Genomic DNA, 20842 nt, shown 5'->3' with positions numbered 1-20842 from the left:
AAAATTAAAATTTAAAAATTGTTATTATTACAATTATAGGTTAAAAGAAAAAATAATGATTTCTTATAAATTAGTATTTATAAAAAAAGTGACAAATATTATTTTTTAATAATCGTACATGATAAGTTGTGATTAATATATACATATTTATATATATATATTAGATAGCCCCTCCTCATGTTTTATATGCATTCATAGTAACTTGGCGGTAGCTACATATTAGTTGGTGTGAGCATATGGAAAGGTTCTTATCATAGAATAATAAAGTATTTTCATGGTTTTTGTAGCTCAAAATTACGCACATCTTTTTGTCTTTTTATTTTTCTTTTTTCTTCTTTTTGTATCTTCATGATGTCTATCATTTGAGTTAGAGAAAGTTGCTTACATACATTCTTATTTCTTGATTATATGTTTATGGACAAAGTAATTTGACTTCCGCAGGTCATAAGAAATCCAAAGTTATTTTTGCAGAAATGACAATTCTAAAAGGAATAATATTCAAGAGTCAGTACATGTTAAAAAGGGTACTGAAAACATTGAAAAAAAAAACAATTTATACAGGAGAACATAAGCCAGATATCCTGCAATTTATCTCTTGTAGTTTCCCTCTAAGGCCAACGATAGGTATCAGAGCACAAGTCATAAATGAACTATGAGTGTAAGAGTTTCGTCCCTTCCAGATCTTGAAAACACTTAAGCCTTTCCTTTGGGTTGTCATTTGTCAGGATGCGGTGCTCATTTGGGCTGTCAGGATGCAGTGCTCTGTATAGATATTTTATGCATGTGAGATAATGAAAGATTTGAAAAAGATCTTCTGACTTGAGCGCAAGGATTATGAAATATTATGAATCTTTTTCTTTATTAGAAAGAGTACAAGGCTTTTGAATGAAGCAAAAAGTCTCATTTCCTCTATTTCTGGAACGGAGTCGGATCCTCTATTTATTTATTTACTTATATTTCTAGTAAATGACAGCCTAATCACCAGCCTGAAAAGGTTTGTCAGGTAAGATCCTCATGGCTTCACTCAGTCAGGGTCAACTGGGCTTTGATCTTTAACTTTAATTACCCAACTTTACATTTCTTAACAGGTTCTTCTACCCCATTCTGACTTTCTTGTTTCAGTTTCTATTCAATTCATTCTCTCTTTTTTGTGAAGGTAAAGGTGTAGTTTTTAAGCAAAGTCTTTGTCTTTGTATTCCTTGCATTTTTCAGATTGCGATTGCATTGGAATTGGTTTAGATAGATAAATGGGACCTTATTAAGTGAATGGAGAATTGGGTTTTTAGCATTTGGCTCTCTTTGAGGTCTTGCTGATAGATCTTGGAGCTGCATTAACTTTTCACGGTGGGACACAGATTCTGTCAGTAGCCTTGGGGGCTTAATTACTTAGGAACTGGGCAGTGTCTTTGTATTTATGTTTTGTTGTGTTGGGAATTGGGATTTCTTTTCTTTTGTTTGCTACGAATTGTGTGATTTGGGATACTGCAAACGGTAAAGATGAAAATTTTAAGTTGGCTCCCTTTGGCTCTTGCTCTTGTGCTATTTGAGCTTATTGGTTGCAATAGATCATTGGCTGCTTTCATTCCTCCTGAAAGTTACTTGATTGCCTGTGGTTCTTCCCGAAATGTTACCTCCCAAGGTAGAACTTTTGTTCCCGATTCAGGGCATTTATCAATTACATTAGGAACTGGAACTTCAGTTGTTGCTGTCTCCAACTCTGATTTTCCATCTCATATCTATCAATTTGCCCGAGTCTTCTCTGGTACAGCTTCTTAAAAATTCAAAATCCAGCGAGAAGGAAGGCATTGGATCCGCCTTTACTCTCTAGTCAAAACTTGACATCTGCATCACTTACTGCAGTCGCAGATGATTTTGTGCTGTTGAACAATTTCACATTCAAGAACTGCAATGCTTCTTATATGTTCAAGGAGTATGCAACCAACCTTACATCTCATACCTTGACTCTTTCCTGGGGGTCAATTAATCACGCCCCAACATGATACACTTGGTAGAATTTGGGAGAATGATGCTAAATACCTCAACATAAACAGCTCTGCCATGAATGTTTCAACCAACCCTTCATCCATAAAGTATCCACCTTCTGTCACAACTGAAATAGCACCAAATTCGATTTATGCCAGTGCTGAAGCCAAGGAAGACGCAAATGTAGCCAACATTGGCTTCAACAAACCGTCAGTACTTTTTAGCGATAGTATCTCAATCCGTCATTGCATCTAGGAATGGTTTTTCCCTCGCAAATTGCTTGCTCCTTTAGTGATGGATAAGAGATTTATCACTAACATTGCAATGGGTTATAGCGATGGTCTAAACATCTGTTGCTAAATTTAGAGTATTGCATCTCCAAATCTAATCTAACTGCGGACTATTACTCACCTAAAAAATAATTTATCGCTGATGTTAATTATATTTTTTAAAAGATCAGTTAGAATATCTTTTTTACAAATCCCTATTTTTAGTTATAAAATTGTATTACAAACAAGAATATTTTAATATAAAATCTATTTAGAAATTAATACATTATAAAAATAATACATAATTAGTCGTTTACTCGTGCACTGCACGGGCATTATTATTATTTCAATTATAAAATTAAATTAATAGATACAATTTAATATTTTTTTTAATATTTAATATTAGTTTATAATATTTTTAAGATTAATAGCAAACTAACTATTTTTAAATGTCTTTCTTAATCTTTTTAAAATTTTAAAATTCTATTAGTAAAATAATATAAAATATTATATTAAAATATTTATTAATTGATTTTTGCATTATATAAATTAATACTATCAATATAATTGGTATTAATATTTTTTAAAATTAAAACATTATTATATAATTAAAACATTAATTTATTATTTGATAATATTAAAAATATAATTTAAGATGTTAGAATTATTATCTAATAAAAGAACTAGTTTATTAGTTAATATAATATTAAAATATAATTACTTGCTTTTTCTAAAGTAATTACAACTACAAAAGCATAAGATCTGATCTTTTGTTTTTGTGTTAAAAAATGATAAAACGGTAGCATAAGCTTCAATATTTTGGCTTAGCGACGAACTATTTGTTGTTATAGGCGACAAGACTATTTGTTGTTAACTAGTATGAGTTGTTCTTTCATTAAAACAACTTAATAACAGAAACACATTATTGCTAATCATGAATTAAACAATAGCATAAGCGACCATTTTACAAAAATTATTTAGCGATGGGCAATATTCATCCTAATTAGCAACAAATTATATCGTGACTATATATAGCATTGAATGAGTTATGCGTTGCATTTAGCGATGGATGCAGTTTGTCGTCATATAGCCACATGGACTGCATCTGTCGTTGAACCTAACTCTTTTGTAGCCAGTTATTTAGCAATAGCAAACCTATACATTGCTAAGTAGTGGTGGAAACTACTGTCGCTAATCACTAAGAAAAGTTTGTGCTAATTTCCTATAAAATTTAACGGTGAAACATAAGCGACATCAATAATTTCAGTCGCTATGGTCACTATATTTAGCACCATAATATTAAAACTAAAATTTTCCTTCCATTTTTTATCGTGTTCCTTATTCATAAGTATGTTTTCTATTATTCTTAATTAGCTTTATGTTTATAGTTTCTCTGATATTGATCTCTCGATTCTAGCATTAACTCAAGCTTTATTTGGATTGTGGTGTGAGACCGAGAATAATAATTCTATTATGTTTAAACATATATAAACGTACCTGAATTGCTAAAGTCATATTTCACTTAATTCATAGACATCAAATTAAAACTATTTATAAACTAACAAAAATTTATTTTGTAAATCATTTCTACCGCTGACGGCCTGTAAATTATATTGAACTTTCTTAGCCGCATGTGAGAAAAGCAAATAATAGTAAACATGTGGAACTCATCACATAACGAAACAAATGATTAATGCTAAACATGCCAAGAAAGAAAGAGGAAGAACTCACAACAGCACAAATGAGTCTTTGGCGGCAGCTACATTAGCAATAATTTGAAATGTCGCCATAGCCTTGATGATATCTGATATATGCGGACAATATCAATTTTTTGAGAAATCATTGCTATTGGCGACACCTCTAAATTGTTTGCGAGAAATAAAGATAGATAGCCTAACTCGGATATCTACTTATAATTTTGATAATTTTTTCTATTTGCATAAGAAAATAAAAGCAAAAGATAAAAATAAAAAGCAATATAGCGACCGGATGATATGTGTCACAAGAGTTTAAGAACATGAAAGAATGTGAAATCTGTCAAAATAAATGACCATCATGGGTTGCCAATTCTTAAATTGACATTAGATACAGTTAGTTTGAGAGATGATCCATGATGGACCATGATCTAGATAAGAATTTACTTCAGGCAACGGTTGTTGAAATAATAATACAAGAAATTCTTAGATAAGCTCGGTTTACTATATCATCTATAAACTAAATCAATTATATAATGACATATAGTTTTATTTATTAATTATTGTATTTTTATTGGTTGGTTTATTTATCACTTTTAACAACTCATGATTTAAATGCAAAAATTAATAAATGAAATCATTTAGTCTATAGACTACGATGTAAACCGAGTCTACCTAAGAATTTCTCGTATAAATATAAAATATTTCTCCTAACTCTTCCTGACATTGAGTAGGTACCAGGAAATGAATTAATTAAAAATGAAGCATAGTACCTGATTACTGTAAAATGAAATTATCATAATTTAGCTTCAACTCCATTTCATATCTGGCAATCCACTCTATGCTATCCTGATAATTAATGCAAATATGTTCAAGTTCCTAATTTCGTGCCAGCCATTTTGGAGTAGACAGGACACGTTGTGTTTGGAGATCAAATTTTGCACTTGTTCAGGCATGAGTGATTATCTTGAGTTCCCTTCAATGTCAAGCAATGGGATGCCGATGCAATGAAGCCAACTAAGCCCATGTTCATGCTTCGAATATGAACTAAATTCTAGATTCAATCACAAGCTTAAAAAGTGTTTTTAAAATAGAAAGTGAAACAATATCCAGAAGTAAGAACTGCTTGGAAAATTCTATATATAGCATCAGCAGAAGGTGAGTACTCTCATCAGTTTGCTTTGTGTTAATTTCTTCTGTCATATTCAAGGAGAAGCATGAAGATCTTAAGCAGCATTTCCTTATCTGTCATTCTGCTAGCCTTTATTTCAGGCTTAATACAAGCAAATGCTGCAGTAGAATCTGTGAAGTGCAACAACGCAGCCAGCCGATGCTATGGGAAGAATGTATACTGCCCAGCTGAATGTCCGAGCACTTACTCAAAAGACCCTTATGCTAAAGTTTGCTATATCAACTGTGATCATCCACAATGCAAGACTGAGTGCAAGCGTAAGAGAAACCCACTTCGCTGCTTTCATTTCCATCGCCTGAAGTGACTATATAATAGATATTGTTCTGTTGTTAGATTATGAAAACTAATAAAGCGAATCATGTGTTTGATACTTTCAGGTCGTAAAGCAAGTTGTGACACCCCAGGATCAGCCTGCTATGATCCTCGTTTCATTGGCGGTGATGGAGTTGTTTTCTATTTCCACGGCAAGAGCAATGAGCATTTCAGCTTAGTATCAGATACCAATCTTCAAATAAACGGAAGATTCATTGGCCACAGGCCAGCAGGCAGAACCCGGGACTTCACATGGATTCAAGCCTTGGGAGTCCTTTTTAACACTCGCACCTTCTCTCTTGAGGCTACTAAGGCAGCAACTTGGGATAGTGAGATTGATCACCTAAAGTTCACTTATAATGGGCAAGATTTAGTCGTTCCTGAAGGGTCTCTCTCCATCTGGTATTCTCCAGAGAAGGATGTCAAAGTAGAGAGAGTATCAAGCAGAAACAGTGCCATTGTCACCTTGAAGGATACTGTGGAGATTTTGGTCAATGTCGTGCCAGTAACTAAAGAAGATGATAGAGTCCACAACTATCAAGTACCTGCTAATGACTGCTTTGTCCACTTGGAAGTTCAATTCAGGTTCTTTAACCTGTCCCCTAAGGTTGATGGAGTTTTGGGCAGGACTTACAGGCCTGACTTTGAAAACCCTGCAAAGCCTGGTGTAGCAATGCCAGTTTTGGGAGGTGAAGAGAAGTATAGAACCCCATCCCTTCTGTCTCCAGATTGCCAATCTTGCATCTTCTCGACGCAAAGTGGTTCAAAGCAAGAGGCTTCATCTTCTATTGACTATGGCACCCTAGACTGCACCCGCGGTGCATCTGCAGGATATGGTATTGTCTGCAGGAAGTAAATGCTAAAAATTTGCAAGTTGCCATGCTAACAGAAGGCTTCAGTTAGCTTCTGTTTGAATAAGTAAATAGTGGCTGCCTGTAGATGTGGCTTAATAAGTGTGATTCACTTAATCTCGCTTGAGAATGTAAAAGGGTGTCCCTGTCTATGTCTAATGTGAACTTGTATGTTCTTTCGATGCATGTTTGTGCATTGGAAAACTATATTAGCAAAAAAGTTACTAAAGCATAGAATAAAAGTAATATTTTATATATATGGGCATTAGTCTGAAATAAGCAACCGATGACATAAGAAGTTTAAAGCTTAACAGGAAAATTTCTTTATGAGATATCTGTGAGATGAACCCAGTAAAGACAAACATACATATCTAACAAGAAGAAGCATTTGCCAAATAATTTTCCAGGCTACTGATGTAAGCTAACGTTGATGATTTTGTCTTTGATGGCATGGTATCATCTTCTATTTCAGACTCATATGCTACTGTGACATCAATCAGTGTCTCCCCCTCTCCAATGGCAGTTAGCTGGAAAATTGTATTATAGTAAGAAAAACCAAGATTCAGATGGCCCCCTTCAATTACTTGCAGTGCAATTCGGTGCAAGGAATCATCAAGCTCTGAAATCTTCTCCTTCTGGTATGTCATTGTTTTGATATCTAACATAATGATCATTACAATTCGTTATTGCTTCCACCATCGAATCATGTTCTCGTGAAAAACATAGTAATTCCTAAACTCAAGCAGTACTAGATCAAGATTTGTAAATTTACCTGACTAACAAAAAAATTCCTTCCCAGATACCAAAAGGAAAAAATAAAAAATCAAAGAAGTCTCATCAGAAGGAGAAATGGACTGACCAGGGCCGAAATTGAAGAGGTAGACTGTACCAAGGCCACCATCACCTTCAATCACTTCAGCATCCTTCACTAAATTTGGAATCATTTTTGGAATAATAAATTTCAAATTTTTAGCTAAAGCTTTCCACAGGATATCTACACCAACACCAATTTTGGCTTGAGTTTTCACTTCCTTTACCATGGTTTCCAAAGGTTTATGCAAATGTTGCAAAGAAATGTTGAAGCATCATGACCTGTGTATGATATTATATATCTACTGAGATCAGGCCAAATATGAACAAAATTCAGAGCATCTTCCCTTTATTTAGAACAAAGAGGGCATGACAGATGCCTTTTTGTCTCCCTTTACCAAAGCATTATAGGTAAGTAACAGAAAATCCAATCAATAAGAGTATGAGAATCAATACTTTAAAGAAAAAATATCAGAAATATCCTCTCTTTTTTTATACCAAATTTACAGTTTTTTTTTCATTTTTACTGTATTAAAATCTCAAAAGTATATTTTTAACTTTTTTTTCTAAATTCGCAATTTTCGTTCATTTTTTATTTTATTTTAATTATTTTTGGATAAAATAACTGAAAAATAACCGAAAATAACTAAAAGACAAATAAAAGATAATCACACCGTAAATTTAAAGAAATACAAAATAATGATTTTTTAAAAATTTTGCACAGTAAAAGAAAATATTTTTATATATTTAAAAAAAATCCCTATTTTTAGCATATAAATGTACGTCATGCATTGGCATTTTGGATATTTTTCCTTGAATGGGCCAATATACTGGATAGAGTTTCCACATGAGTATTATGTAACTTTACATTTAAAGAGAAGAGGCATGGCAAATTGACTCCGGTCACATAGTTAGATACTATATAACGGTTTTTTATTTTAAAAAAAATATATTTATTATTAAATATTTATTAATTTATATTCATTAAATATGTATTGAATGTTTATTATTTAAATTTTAAATATTTATTATTTATTAATTTAATTTATTGAAAAGATATGTGTATTACAGTATAAATATTTATAATATGATTTTAACTTGCCTTTTTTTGTTTAATAATTGTTATGACGATTTATATTATGTGTATATTATACATATATATGTTTGAATGAATTAATGTTGAATATCCATTAACAAACTAATAAATATTATACCTATAAATGATGAATATTTATGTTAATCACAAAAAAAATATTTTAATATGTATCACAAAATTAATAAAAACTTTCATAAAAAATCAATATTTCATTTAAAAATATTGATCAACATTATATATACAGATAATGTACATTAATATTAACACTGATGAATAATACATGATACAAAATAAACATAAATATTAACCGCAATAAATATTAAGCTTATAGATAATGAACAGTTAAATATAAAAAAAATTAATTATTATAAGACATTACATCTTATGAATATTAGACATTCAGAAAATGAACATTTTAATACATGTAAATAAATAAAAAATTATTAATACGTACATGGTTCAATAAAAGCTCTTTGACATGAATTAGTATATTTTGACACATAAAATTTTTATTTTCACACATGTACTTATCATCTACGTATAAAATTTAAGTTTATATATAATTTTATAATTTTTCAGTTAATTTATTGATAATTTTTATATTATTATATAAATAAAATTTTAAAATATAAAAAATATTTAATTTATTATTATATTTTTAAAAACATTAAAAATTATTAAAAAGTCTTTTAATTTTATCTATAAATTCAAATTTTATATTCTATTTATAATTAACATAATTATGATAGTAGTCACTAGCGGATAAATGACTAGTTCTTATAGATATTAAAAATTATTTAATTTATTATTTTTAAAATTATTTTATCATAATATAAAGAAAATCTCATTTGTCAAAAATAAATATATATGTCAAAATAAAAAATTTTAAAATAACAACAATAAGATAATGACGCCAGTCGTATAATATATAAATAATTTATTTAATTTTTATAAATATATAAAAAATTATTCAATATATAATTTTTAATATAATATTAAATTTTTATAAATTTATTTTATTATAATTTAAAGAGGAACAAAATTGAAAAACCAACGGTGAAAACAAGAATGAAATATTAAAAAAAAAAAAAAAAGAACCTCTTGGCTCTTGCCTTGCCCGTTATCTCAATTGCATCAGCAGTAATCTGTATGTGTAAAGTAATACAGTGATCAAAATTTAATTGTATCTATCAAATGGCTTTTTCATTGTATGATTTAAAATAAATAAATAAAGGAGCGGTACAAAACTCTCCGCATATGTAGTATCATGATTCCCTGGTCCAGGGGATCAGTACCATAGTTCCCCAATTTCTCAATTCATATCCATTAATCATTTATTATCTAATAAGAATGCTCTCATTCAATCTTAATATATATTGTCTTTTATTTTTAAGTTATTGTCTTTCTATTCAAAACCGAAATATATATCTATCATCGGACTAATTATGCGGATACATTAAAAATTTATTTTTATTCTTATTCCATTAGACCAAAAAAGATAGAGCGCCTTAAAGAGGACAATAAAGGGCTAATATCCTTACCAAATATTTTAAACGCGACAATTTTGAACAATGCTACAGATGGTAATAAGGAAGATACAATTAAAATTAAATGCTTCATGTGAGCAAGTAATACGCAATGAGCAAGAAGCGGCACAGTAGTAGGCTGATATCCTTGAATATTGATGATGGGTTTTTTTCTGGGAAAAAGACGGTGTTCAGCAACATGTGCTAAAGCATATTATCCGGCCCTCCCTCCGCAATGCAGGAAACATTGTTGTATCAGTTACATTTCTTTAGCCAAACCATGAAAAGGTACGTACCAGTTTACCCTGTTAATGGAATATGCGTTCTGCCTAAAGAGATTTATTATTCATGGTTACAAGCCCCAAAGCATTGACCAACATTAATTATGTCTGATAAAGTACTTGACATGAAGAATCCAGCATGTTCCTTGCTCTGAATTTAGCTAAACGGTGTAATAGATCTCAAACTTTGATTACTTTTCTGGGGTAAAAGAAAAACAAAATACTAATTAAGAAATACCAGTCGTAGAAGTCCGTGTATATATTGGATGTAAGGTTAATTCTCAGCTAGCTAGCTACTAGTATCTTTAGGCCTTTAGACAGAGAAGCTATGGTGGGATTTAACAGCAAAATGTTTTTGATTATTCTGCTGGTTTTTGTGTATAGTGCAGCAGAAATATTTGCAGCTACTGTAACCTGCCGCAAAGGACCATGTTTTCTGAAGAAAATAAGTTGCCCTGCCGAGTGTCCACAGACGACTTCGTACGAACCAAAAGCAAAAGTATGCTATTTGAACTGTAATTCACCCGTTTGCAAGCCTGAATGCAGACGTAAGTCCGATTCTCTTCAACTGTGTTATACTTTTATAAATTCACTTTCTACATTTGATGAGATACACAGTCACTTAATTGCTAACAAGGTTCTCTTTTTTTTTTTTTTTTTGTGATTGTAGACCGAAAACCCAATTGCAATTCACCTGGAGCAGCGTGCTATGATCCTCGCTTCATAGGCGGAGATGGCATTGTGTTTTACTTCCATGGCAAGAGCAATGAACATTTCAGCTTAGTGTCTGATTCCAGCCTGCAAATCAATGCTCGCTTCATTGGCCTTCGTCCAGCTGGCAGAACCAGGGACTTTACTTGGATTCAAGCCCTTGGTATCCTCTTTGATACGTGCACATTCTCTCTCGAGGCTAAAAAAGTAGAAAAATGGGATAATGAGGTTGATCATCTAAGGTTCACCCACAATGGGAAAGAACTAGTCGTTCCCGAAGGCCAATTATCTTCATGGCAATCACCAGAAAACAATATTAGAGTTGAGAGAACATCAAGCAAGAATAGTGTACTAGTCACTCTTCCAGACATAGCAGAGATATCGATCAACGTTGTGCCTGTAACTAAAGAAGATGATAGGATTCACAGCTATCAGATACCTTCTGATGACTGTTTTGCTCACTTAGAGGTGCAGTTCAAGTTCTATGGCTTATCACCTAAAGTTGAAGGGGTGCTAGGAAGGACATACCAGCCTGATTTTGAGAACCCAGCAAAACCAGGAGTAGCAATGCCAGTTGTGGGAGGTGAAGACAAGTATAGAACAAGTTCTTTGCTCTCTGCTGACTGTGGATCTTGTATGTTCTCTTCAGCTGGATCCTTGGACCAGGAGGATCCATTGGTGATGGATTTTAGCATGCTTGATTGCGCTGGTGGTTACAGCAGCGGACATGGAATAGTTTGCAAGAAATAAGGGTCAAAGTTATTGTCATCTGCTCTGAGAATATTGGAAAGTTCTTTTTGTCATTGAATAATTAAATAGTTTAGCATTTGAGTTGAGAAAGTTGGCTTCACCTCATAAGTTTCTTCTTTCTCAAAATCTCCCGCATCTCATTTTGCCATTTTGGTATCTTTCTTCTTTAGTATCTTTTGAAATTTAGCATTAGAGTTGAGAAAGTTGGTTTACCTGTATTCTTGTTTCTTTCTTATTTTACATGAAACAAAGGACCCATTCTAACAAAATAATTTGCAGATCTGCAGCTGAAACTTCGGACAAAAAAAAAACCAAGAATTGTCCCCTTGGCAAGTTTTTGTATCTCTAATGACTTTGATCTGAGATGTGGTTTCGAAAATAACAAGCAATGAGATGTGTATATCCACACACACATAAGAGTTCATTATTGATATTAATGCAGAGATACCTGTCGTTGGTGTGCTCTTAAGTAAAGAATGACAATAGTATTGACAACTATCAGACACCTTCTATGGCTTGTCACCTAAAGCTTGAAGCCCAGCAAAACCAGGGGTGGCAATGCTAGTTGTGGGAGGTATGGATCTTGTATGTTTTCTTTAGCGGGAATCTTGGACCAAAAGGATATGTTGGTGGTGGATTTTGGCATGCTTGATTGCATTGATGGTTTACAGCAGTTAACATGGGATAATTTGCAAGAAATAAGGGTCAAACCATGTGCATGTGGTTAGATTATTGGAAGGTTCTTCTTTGTTTCTTTCTTATTTTATATGAATAAAAGGACCCATTCAAATAAAGTAGCTTATGACTGTTTCTGTTCAGCAGAATAATTTGTACATCAATTTAGGACGCCAAGATCCTAGACCATTAGATGAATGGTTGCATTACCAAATCTTGGCATGGAATTTCATGCTAAATACACAGTTCCTGAGCTATTATTGCCAAATTGATTGCAAGTGTTTCAAGTTTCAGATCCTATCTGGAATGGACAGTCAATCATAAATGATCCAGAAGCTTAGACTATTCTCATGGCATTATTCCATTATTGCCACTAGTGGAGGAATGGTGGGAGGCCTCATTGACTGTACAGAATAATCTAGCTGGTGGTGTTAGTGAAGCTGGATTTGATGAAATGTTAGAAAATGAAAGGAATGAAGTCAGGAAAGCAATATGGATTCCTGATGTAGCCCAGAAACAGTAAAGAGAAGTACAGAAGCACATTACTTCTGTCTGCAATTTAAGGCCAGTGTTAGCTGTGTCTCTAGACAAAGCTGGACCAGAACGACACATTGGTGATAAGAATGGCATGCAAGATTACATTATTGAGCCTGACTAGTAGAGATATCACAGACACAGCTAGGCTCAATAATAAAGAAGCTGAAGAAAAAACAATCTCCAAATTCTCTATAATTTATCAGTTATTTTCCTTCCAAGATTTTAAGAATCCAACCAGACCAAGTCACTGTAGTGAACTTGTTGAGCTAAACAAGTATTATAAAGATTCAATATGAAACTGATGCTCTCCCACTAAAAATTGGAGACTCCCCATTACCTCATTAGTATACTACCTATAAACATCAGGGTGTTGATACTTTCAAAAGTGAAGCAATCATCAATATATATAAGAACCTGTCTCACAAAAAAAAATCAACAATTGGCTCTTTCTTATGGAAAAAGTAGTAGTTTAATTGCTGACAAGTGACATTATAAAATTTGTGTGTAGTTGCGTGTGAGATATTTTGGAAAGAGTTTTGTTTTGCCATATAAAGTTGCCTATTCCTTGCGCAAAATATTTATAACAACCCTTCCAAGATGATCTTTAAATTCTAAAACTTTAAAAATTTATTAAAAAGACAAAGATAAAAGAAAATGCTCTGCATCTAATGTTAGTTTTGACCCTTGTCTAAAATAAATCATCTGTAGGATGTAGTAAAAGATATAACAAAATAATTAAGAGACGCAATCAACTCCGATGATCATGTGTTACACCGGATTGAGATTCAAGAGACTAAAGTGTTGCCAACCATGAAGACTATAAGCAGGTCCCAGATGGTTTAGTTCATGAAGTTACTGAAATGGTATCAAGATCGACAGCATCAACTCTATCTCATATCAAATATTGGATGGTTTTAGGTACGGTGGAAGGTAGATTCCTATAATTTAGCTCAGTTTTAAAAGGCACCAAAAGAACAGAATATACTGCATGAATATTGAAATCAATCGATCCACTGAGACAAGAAGCTATGCCTTATTTCTATGCCAATTCAGTGAACAAAAGGTTATAAGTCCAATACATTGAATATCTTGTAACTGTGTAAAAAAAATAACATGGGCAGCTGAAACCCGGATGAATTTCAAATCAAGAGAGAATCTTTTGGTGCTTTACATGCAACTTCTGATGGAATAATTAGCACCCTCATTGCTATATTACAAACTAAATATACTATGATAGAAAAATTGAGGTAAAACAATAGAGTATTGTGATAAGAAATGACCTTAGTTCATTAGCTGGGCACTTTTCCAAGAACACTCTACATCAGGAGGCCAAATAGTCTCTTGGCCAAAAATGGACAGGACTCTGTATTTCTTATCTTCCACGAGGATTTACTAGCTGGGAAAACACAGCACTTGTTGCAGCATCTTCAGCATCATCATCTGTTCCAGAGTTTCCTCCATCGATTATGCTTACACTGTTATCAAATGATTCAAGAGGCGTCAAGGGAATGCCTGGGATGTGGTTTGTACTGTTATCTTCAGGTTCCATAAGTGCAGATGAGGTCTCCTCAAGCTGAAGAGCATATTCAAGATTCCACAAGACATCTCCCATTGATGGCCTATCAACTCCATGCTCAGCAAGGCATTTCTCAGCAGTTTCACCAAACTTTTTGAGTGAAGCTGGATTCACCTTTCCTACCAGATTGGAGTCCATAATTTGGTCCAACATGCCCTTCTTCTGCCAGGTCATTGCCCATTCTGCGATATTTACTTGCTCCCTTGGGAGAACAGGATTCAGAGCTGGTCTAGTACAGAGAACTTCCATTAGAACCACCCCAAATGAATATACATCTGATTTCTCTGTGAGTTGTTGCCTTCGGAAGTATTCAGGATCAAGGTAACCAAAGCTACCCTTAACTGCAGTACTGACATGGGTCTGATCGAGAGCTGGACCAGTTTTTGAGAGGCCAAAATCAGCAACTTTGGCCACGAAATTCTCATCCAGGAGAATGTTTGTTGTCTTGACATCTCGGTGAATAATGCTTTGAGCAGCACCTGTGTGAAGATAATGGAGCCCCCTCGCAGCACCAATACATATTTCAAGCCGCTGTTTCCATGACAATGGTGGTAGATCCGTCCCATACAAATGGCTCCTGAGAGGTCCATTAGCCATGTATTCATATACAAGGACCATTTCTGACCGTTCATCACAATAGCCAATAAGAGAGACAAGGTGGCGATGTCGGAGCTTGGACAACATTTCAATCTCAGTTCGAAATTCAGCGAGACCTTGTTCTGATCTGGGGTTTCCTCTTTTTACAGCCACTTTAGTTCCATCTTCAAGGGTTCCTTTGTAGACCCTGCCAAATCCACCAACTCCAAGAAGTAGGTTCTCATCAAATTTGTTGGTTGCATCAAGGATTTCTTGGAATGTGAAGAACCGACCAAGATTGGAGGAAGCCAATGAGATGCAGCTTGCTGTGCCACTCTTTTGAGAAGTTGTGGACATCTTTGTCATGGTCTGAGAATTTCCATATAAAGGCAAAGGTAGCCATGGATGACCCTGGTTAGTAGTCTTTGACTTGCGGGCCACCATGCAACAGTAGCAGATACCGACCAGAACAAGTGCAGCTACAGCTCCAACAATCGAACCGATTATAATTCCAACCTTGCTTTTCTTTGAGGGTGATTCGGGAAGAAGGCTTTCAACAGTAGAAAGCCCATCCAAGCTCTTAGCTTCATTGCTGATCTTCAAAATCTCCAGCCCATTCATGGTTGCATTTGTGACGTCAGCTTGCGTATCTGGACCAACGCTGACAGTCAAAGTATCCGACTCCAAAGAGGCATTAGAGATGAAATCTCTGTAATAGGGTACATTTAAATCACCGGTAAAAGATGAAAGGTCAAAACTATCAAGGGCACTATCATCATTTACATATAGATTGAACACGAGAGAGTTCAGAGCCTTGCTAACAATATCACAGAAATGCACTCGAATGAAATATCTGAAGTTTGGATCGACAGAAAAGACCCAAGTTATATTGAAGTTCATGGTTGGAACATTTGCATCTCCCATGGCTTCAGCAGAAGCATAAACCAAATTTGGTGCTATTTCAGTTGTGACAGAAGGTGGATACTTTATGGATGCAGGGTTGGCTGAAACATTCACCGCAGAGCTGTTCACATGGAGATATTTGGAGTCGTTCTCCCAAATTCTTCCTATAGTATCGTTTTGGGCTGTGATCAATGGACCCCCCATGTTTAACCGGTAAACAGTTTCAAAAGCGAGTTCAGAAAGACCGCCAAAAGGGGCACGTGGATTCAAAGAAAATGCCTGATCAGGGAAGTTTTCATCAGGAACAGAAACAACTTCTATTCCATTAACAAACGTGACTGAATTGTTTGAAGGAATGAAGGAAATAGTCAAGGTATCAGATGTCACATTGACTGCATACTCCTTAAACATATAAGAACCATTATAGTTCTTGAAAGTGAAATTGTTTAAGAGCACAAAATCATCTGTAACTGCAGTAATTGATGCAGATGTCAAGTTTTGACCAGAGTTTGGGACAGGATAAAAGTAAAGGCGGATCCAATGCCTGCCTTCTTGCTGAATTTTGAATTTGTAAGAAGCTGTACCAGAGAAGACTCGAGCAGATTGATAAATAGCAGATGGGAAACCAGAATTGGAGACAGCAACTACAGAAGTTCCACTCTTTAATGTGAGGGATGAATGCCCTGAATCAGGAACAAAAGTTCTACCTTGAAAGGTAACATTTTGGGAAGAACCACAGGCAATCAAGTAATTATCAAGAGGAGTGAATGCAGCAAATGATCTATTGCAAACAATAAGCTCAAGTAGCACAAGAGCAAGAGCCAAAGGGAACCAACTCAAAGTTTTCATCTTTACCATTTGCAGCATCCCAAATCACACAACTCCTAGCAAATAAAAGAATCCCAATTCTCAGCTCAATAAACCGTAAATTATAAAGACACTGCCCAGCTCCTAAAGAACTAAATCCCAATACTACTAGCAGAATCTATGTCCCACTTTAAAAACTTAATGGAACTTCAAAATGTATCACCAAGACTTCAAATAGCAAAATGCTAAAAACCCAGTTCCCCAATCACTCACAACCAGAAGCCCATATACTCATAGACCCCAGATCTATCTAACCAATTTGAATGCTACTACAATCTGAAAAATGCAAAAGAACACAACGACGGAAACTTTTTTTTGCATAAAAGTTACACCTTTACTGCAATAAGAAACAGAGAATGGATAGGAACTAAACGAGAAAGAGAGGAAATGGAGATAAGAAGAACCTGGTAGAAAATGTAAAATTGGCAATTGGGTTTTCCCCTTTTTTGAGTCAAGGATCAAAACCCAGTTGACATTGAATGAGTGCAAGTGCAGCCATGAAAACACATCAAGCAAAGAGCTTTTTAGTGGGAGAAGAGAAACTATTACCTATAACAACAACCCTTTCCAGGCTGGTGATTAGGCTGTCATTTACCAGTGAAAAACTCAAGGACCCCACTCCCACAAAGCAGAAGAAGAAATTAAAAGATATGAAATGAAACTTCTTGCTTCATTTAAAACTCACTAATAAAAAAAAAAAGCAAAAAAAACACCCAGCTGTTTTTTTTTTTTTTTTTATTGTATAAAGGATATTGATATTGATAGCTTGATACTCAGTATCTTGAATTTTTATAACAGAAAACGCCATGAACATCAATGTCCTTTGAATAAGTGATGCTTATTTATTTATTATTTAATTTTCTTTTAGAGGCTCTAATCATTTTGGAGATCATGTTTTTCTTTTTTAAATGTAGTTTTATTTTACTTTTATTTTTTTTAAGAAAAGAAAAAATGGAAAATAAAAGCTTATTATTGTGTAGAAGGGAAATGGGCTGCTGTGCTGGGACCAACGATCTCTGGGACCCGCATTTACGCGGCTTTGAGGAGACAAAAGTTGGCGGCGTTAAGTAACCGTTTGCCATTAGGACCGTCTGGTGGTGCCGATGTATGTATTTCCTTCCGTCTATGTCCTACATTTACGGTGGTTTGACGGCGATCATGTGTTGATGTTTCACCGATTCTTCAGAAATACATAATTTTGTATCTGAATTTCTTAAATTCATATATGATAGGGTAATATTTTTTGAGTTTTATGTTATTCTTATCCAAGATTGTTTTTATCGGAAGTTGAGTAACTGCGACGGACTTAATAAACATTGATAGCGGTTAACTATATTGATTATATAATAATTTTAAATTATTTATAATAAAAATTTTATTTTTCTATAATCTTGCACTACCCAAATTTATAATATTTAGTAATTTCATAAAAAATTAAAATAATAATATAAATTCTTTTGAACATCAAATTTTATTATTGTATTACATATTTTATAAAATAGTACGTTTATTAGTATTTTATTTTTAAAATCTTTTTTAATTACTGTAAATGAGTAATATTAAATATGTCACTCTTTTATTTTATAATTAAGTAGTTTTTAAGAATATGGTTTTAGTTGATGGCTATATCCAATAGGTTTCCTATTTATTACAACTTGTTATGTTTGCCTAACATACATTAAATATATTCCATGCCCCAAGTTAGGACATTATTTGTGAACAATTTACGTTGACAGAGTTAAAGCTAATTCATTCCTTCGTTCCTATGAATAATCAATGATGTTAGTTATAACTGTTAAATCAAGGCTCCAAAGCTACTACCCATATATTTCTTAAAGGAGAAATCATCATTTCTTAACTCATATGAAAAAATAATAATAATAATAAGTTAAAAAGAGTTAAACGGACCTAAAATTAATTCAATCTCATATTATTATATAATGGAATAGATAAAGTTAATTCCAAGAATATAATTATCTTATTTTTTAAATTTTTAAAAATGTAATGAATCTATTTTAAATTATAGAATTTAATTACGCTTAACCCAGAAATTCAAAGATTATCATATCTTTTGCATATTTCTTAATACTATTTGTAATTTGTATTAGTGATAGTATTATTCATTAATTCTTGTATTATTCTACATTGAATTTGTTTATATCAGATTGTATTTAGAATTATCGAATTCTACATTCAATCATTCAAATTTTAATTTTTATTATAATTAATCAGAATTGTTATAGAGAGACTGATACATTGCTTGCATGTATCTCTAATAATTATTTTTTTATAAATTATTTATGTATCACGACAATCTCTTTATTGGCAGAAATGATTAAATTGTAATCAAATTTAAATTAAATGACTAATATAATAATCAAATACAAATTCCAATGATCGTTAATGTATTAAACCTAAATCTATCTCATTTATAATTAAAAAAAAATTAAACAAAAACAGTTGCATATATCATTCAAACTTGTTAAGTGTAACATGTATAATTGCTACAACCTAATTTTTCAGATGAATGTTTAATAGTTACTGTGCAGTTAATATATATGCCACATTTATTTACCTACACCATATATTATTTGATTTAAAAAGGTAAATTTTAGAATGTGTACATGTTTAAAGTAATAGATACATACAACAGGAGTAGTTAAGATTTTCCTTGTAATATTGCTTGCATCTGATGAATTATGAAGCATTTGGATGTATTCCAATAATTGCATCAACCATTTTTTACATAATTCAAATACTATAAGTTATTAGTAAACTATTAGTTGTTTAAATTTCAAAAGGAGAAAAAAAACTGGAAAATAGAAATTAAAAAGATATTTTAACATAAAATAAATTAAATTAAATATGTGCTCGTCCATATTTTGAGGTCAAACGAAATATCAAAATAAGAAATTCTAGTATTATTTTTTTGAAAAAAAATTTAGATATTTTATTAGTAAAAGTTAACAAATATATCTTAATGTGAAATATAATCAAAAATTAAAAATTATACGTAAAGAAATTTATTTCTAACAATCATCAATGGCGTTAATGAAACAACAGATTGCAACTTCACGAAGAATGCTTCACTAAGTAGTTCTAAATTACATATCGACTTTATATGTTTTTATTAATGAGTTTAATTATTTAAATGTCTAATTGAATCTATTTTTCTCTTCATTACTCCTATATAGGAAGAATTCAATTTCTTATAATGTAAGACTATAAAACTCCTATAAAATAATAAATACATTCAATAATGGAGAACTATAAAATTTATTAAAAAATATTAAAATTTATTTATCAAAACTAGTTAATATAAAATTAAAAGAAATCGCCATCGATGTAAAAATATCAGTATTAAATAAAAAATTCAAAAATTTAACAAAAAATAAAAAAATAAAAAAGATGGGTAGATATTTTCTAAAAATAAATAAATAAATAGCAATTATAATCAATTCCCAAGAGACATGCACCTCTATAATCTAACCAAATTCATTATAAACTTGTATTATCACCGATTCTAAACGGCATTAGTAAACGGTCATATAAAAAATGAAAAAGGACAAATGTATTAACACAGTAAACGTAAGGAACAAAATCCATGACAGCATCATTAGATTCAATAACCTAACGACTGTTGCAGTTGACGTGAAAAATGTCCGTTTCCAAAATTATTTATATGGAATTTTCTATGTACCGCCGCACTCATGCACATGGCCACCAACGCAAAACGTCTCTATCATTTTCTTCATTCTACTTTTTCTTTTTCCATTTTTCTCCCATAACTCTTTCTAAAAATATTTGTCAAATTTTATGACTTTTTGGACACCAAATAATTATTTTAAATAATAGATTATTACTAAATAAAAATTAAAAACAACAAATTAAATACTTAGTTATAGTCATTTTGATATTTAATCGAATTCAATTTTTATATGATATTAGCACATATTTGACCTATTTTTAATTTTTAATCTTTAGTCTAAATCTCCTTTCCTAGCATTTTTTAAATTATTTTAATTTTTAATTTTTAGTCTAAATCTAATTTTAAATTTTACAAGAATATTTTTTTCAAATAATAACTAAACATCAAAAATAAATCTAAATTTTAAATTGTAATTAAAAAAAATGGTAAAGATGTTATATCACTAAAGAAATATAAAATATTTATAAATATTAAATCCAATCAAATAAATAATCAGAAATTAAAGTTGAATTCTATTAATTAGG

The 20842-nt window shown here is 32.3% G+C and overlaps 4 protein-coding genes across 4 annotated transcripts; 2 read left to right on the top strand and 2 right to left on the bottom strand.

Moving 5' to 3' along the window:
• Positions 1 to 5099: 5099 nt before the first annotated feature.
• Positions 5100 to 6558, top strand: LOC8277669. Its single transcript, XM_002533667.4, has 2 exons — positions 5100 to 5395; positions 5516 to 6558. The coding sequence occupies exons 1-2, from the start codon at positions 5164 to 5166 to the stop codon at positions 6304 to 6306; spliced, it is 1023 nt and encodes a 340-aa protein (XP_002533713.1). The 5' UTR covers positions 5100 to 5163; the 3' UTR covers positions 6307 to 6558.
• On the bottom strand, positions 6536 to 7621 carry LOC8277670 (phytohormone-binding protein). Its single transcript, XM_015728080.3, has 2 exons — positions 7161 to 7621; positions 6536 to 6959 (listed from the first exon to the last, which is right to left on the bottom strand). Exons 1-2 carry the CDS (start codon positions 7339 to 7341, stop codon positions 6673 to 6675), a joined length of 468 nt encoding a protein of 155 aa, XP_015583566.1. The 5' UTR covers positions 7342 to 7621; the 3' UTR covers positions 6536 to 6672.
• A 2185-nt stretch (positions 7622 to 9806) lies between these two features.
• On the top strand, positions 9807 to 11575 carry LOC8277671. Its single transcript, XM_048379231.1, has 2 exons — positions 9807 to 10562; positions 10685 to 11575. The coding sequence occupies exons 1-2, from the start codon at positions 10343 to 10345 to the stop codon at positions 11473 to 11475; spliced, it is 1011 nt and encodes a 336-aa protein (XP_048235188.1). The 5' UTR covers positions 9807 to 10342; the 3' UTR covers positions 11476 to 11575.
• A 2126-nt stretch (positions 11576 to 13701) lies between these two features.
• Positions 13702 to 17341, bottom strand: LOC8261056 (receptor-like protein kinase THESEUS 1). Its single transcript, XM_002534947.4, has one exon. It carries the CDS (start codon positions 16607 to 16609, stop codon positions 14060 to 14062), a length of 2550 nt encoding a protein of 849 aa, XP_002534993.3. The 5' UTR covers positions 16610 to 17341; the 3' UTR covers positions 13702 to 14059.
• Between the last annotated feature and the right edge of the window lie 3501 nt (positions 17342 to 20842).

Source organism: Ricinus communis, chromosome 9 (assembly GCF_019578655.1).
Source record: "Ricinus communis isolate WT05 ecotype wild-type chromosome 9, ASM1957865v1, whole genome shotgun sequence".
Lineage (NCBI taxonomy): Eukaryota > Viridiplantae > Streptophyta > Magnoliopsida > Malpighiales > Euphorbiaceae > Ricinus > Ricinus communis.
This window is presented reverse-complemented; position numbering and strand designations above follow the sequence as displayed.

Excerpts from the sequence above, each read along its gene's own strand:
- LOC8277669 (XM_002533667.4), top strand. The coding sequence starts at position 5,164 with ATGAAGATCTTAAGCAGCATTTCCTTATCTGTCATTCTGCTAGCCTTT. Across the intron at positions 5,396-5,515 it reads ATGCAAGACTGAGTGCAAGC|GTCGTAAAGCAAGTTGTGAC; the intron begins GTAAGAGAAACC and ends TGATACTTTCAG.
- LOC8277670 (XM_015728080.3), bottom strand. The coding sequence starts at position 7,341 with ATGGTAAAGGAAGTGAAAACTCAAGCCAAAATTGGTGTTGGTGTAGAT. Across the intron at positions 6,960-7,160 it reads CCTCTTCAATTTCGGCCCTG|ATATCAAAACAATGACATAC; the intron begins GTCAGTCCATTT and ends TCATTATGTTAG.
- LOC8277671 (XM_048379231.1), top strand. The coding sequence starts at position 10,343 with ATGGTGGGATTTAACAGCAAAATGTTTTTGATTATTCTGCTGGTTTTT. Across the intron at positions 10,563-10,684 it reads TTGCAAGCCTGAATGCAGAC|ACCGAAAACCCAATTGCAAT; the intron begins GTAAGTCCGATT and ends TTGTGATTGTAG.
- LOC8261056 (XM_002534947.4), bottom strand. The coding sequence starts at position 16,609 with ATGCTGCAAATGGTAAAGATGAAAACTTTGAGTTGGTTCCCTTTGGCT.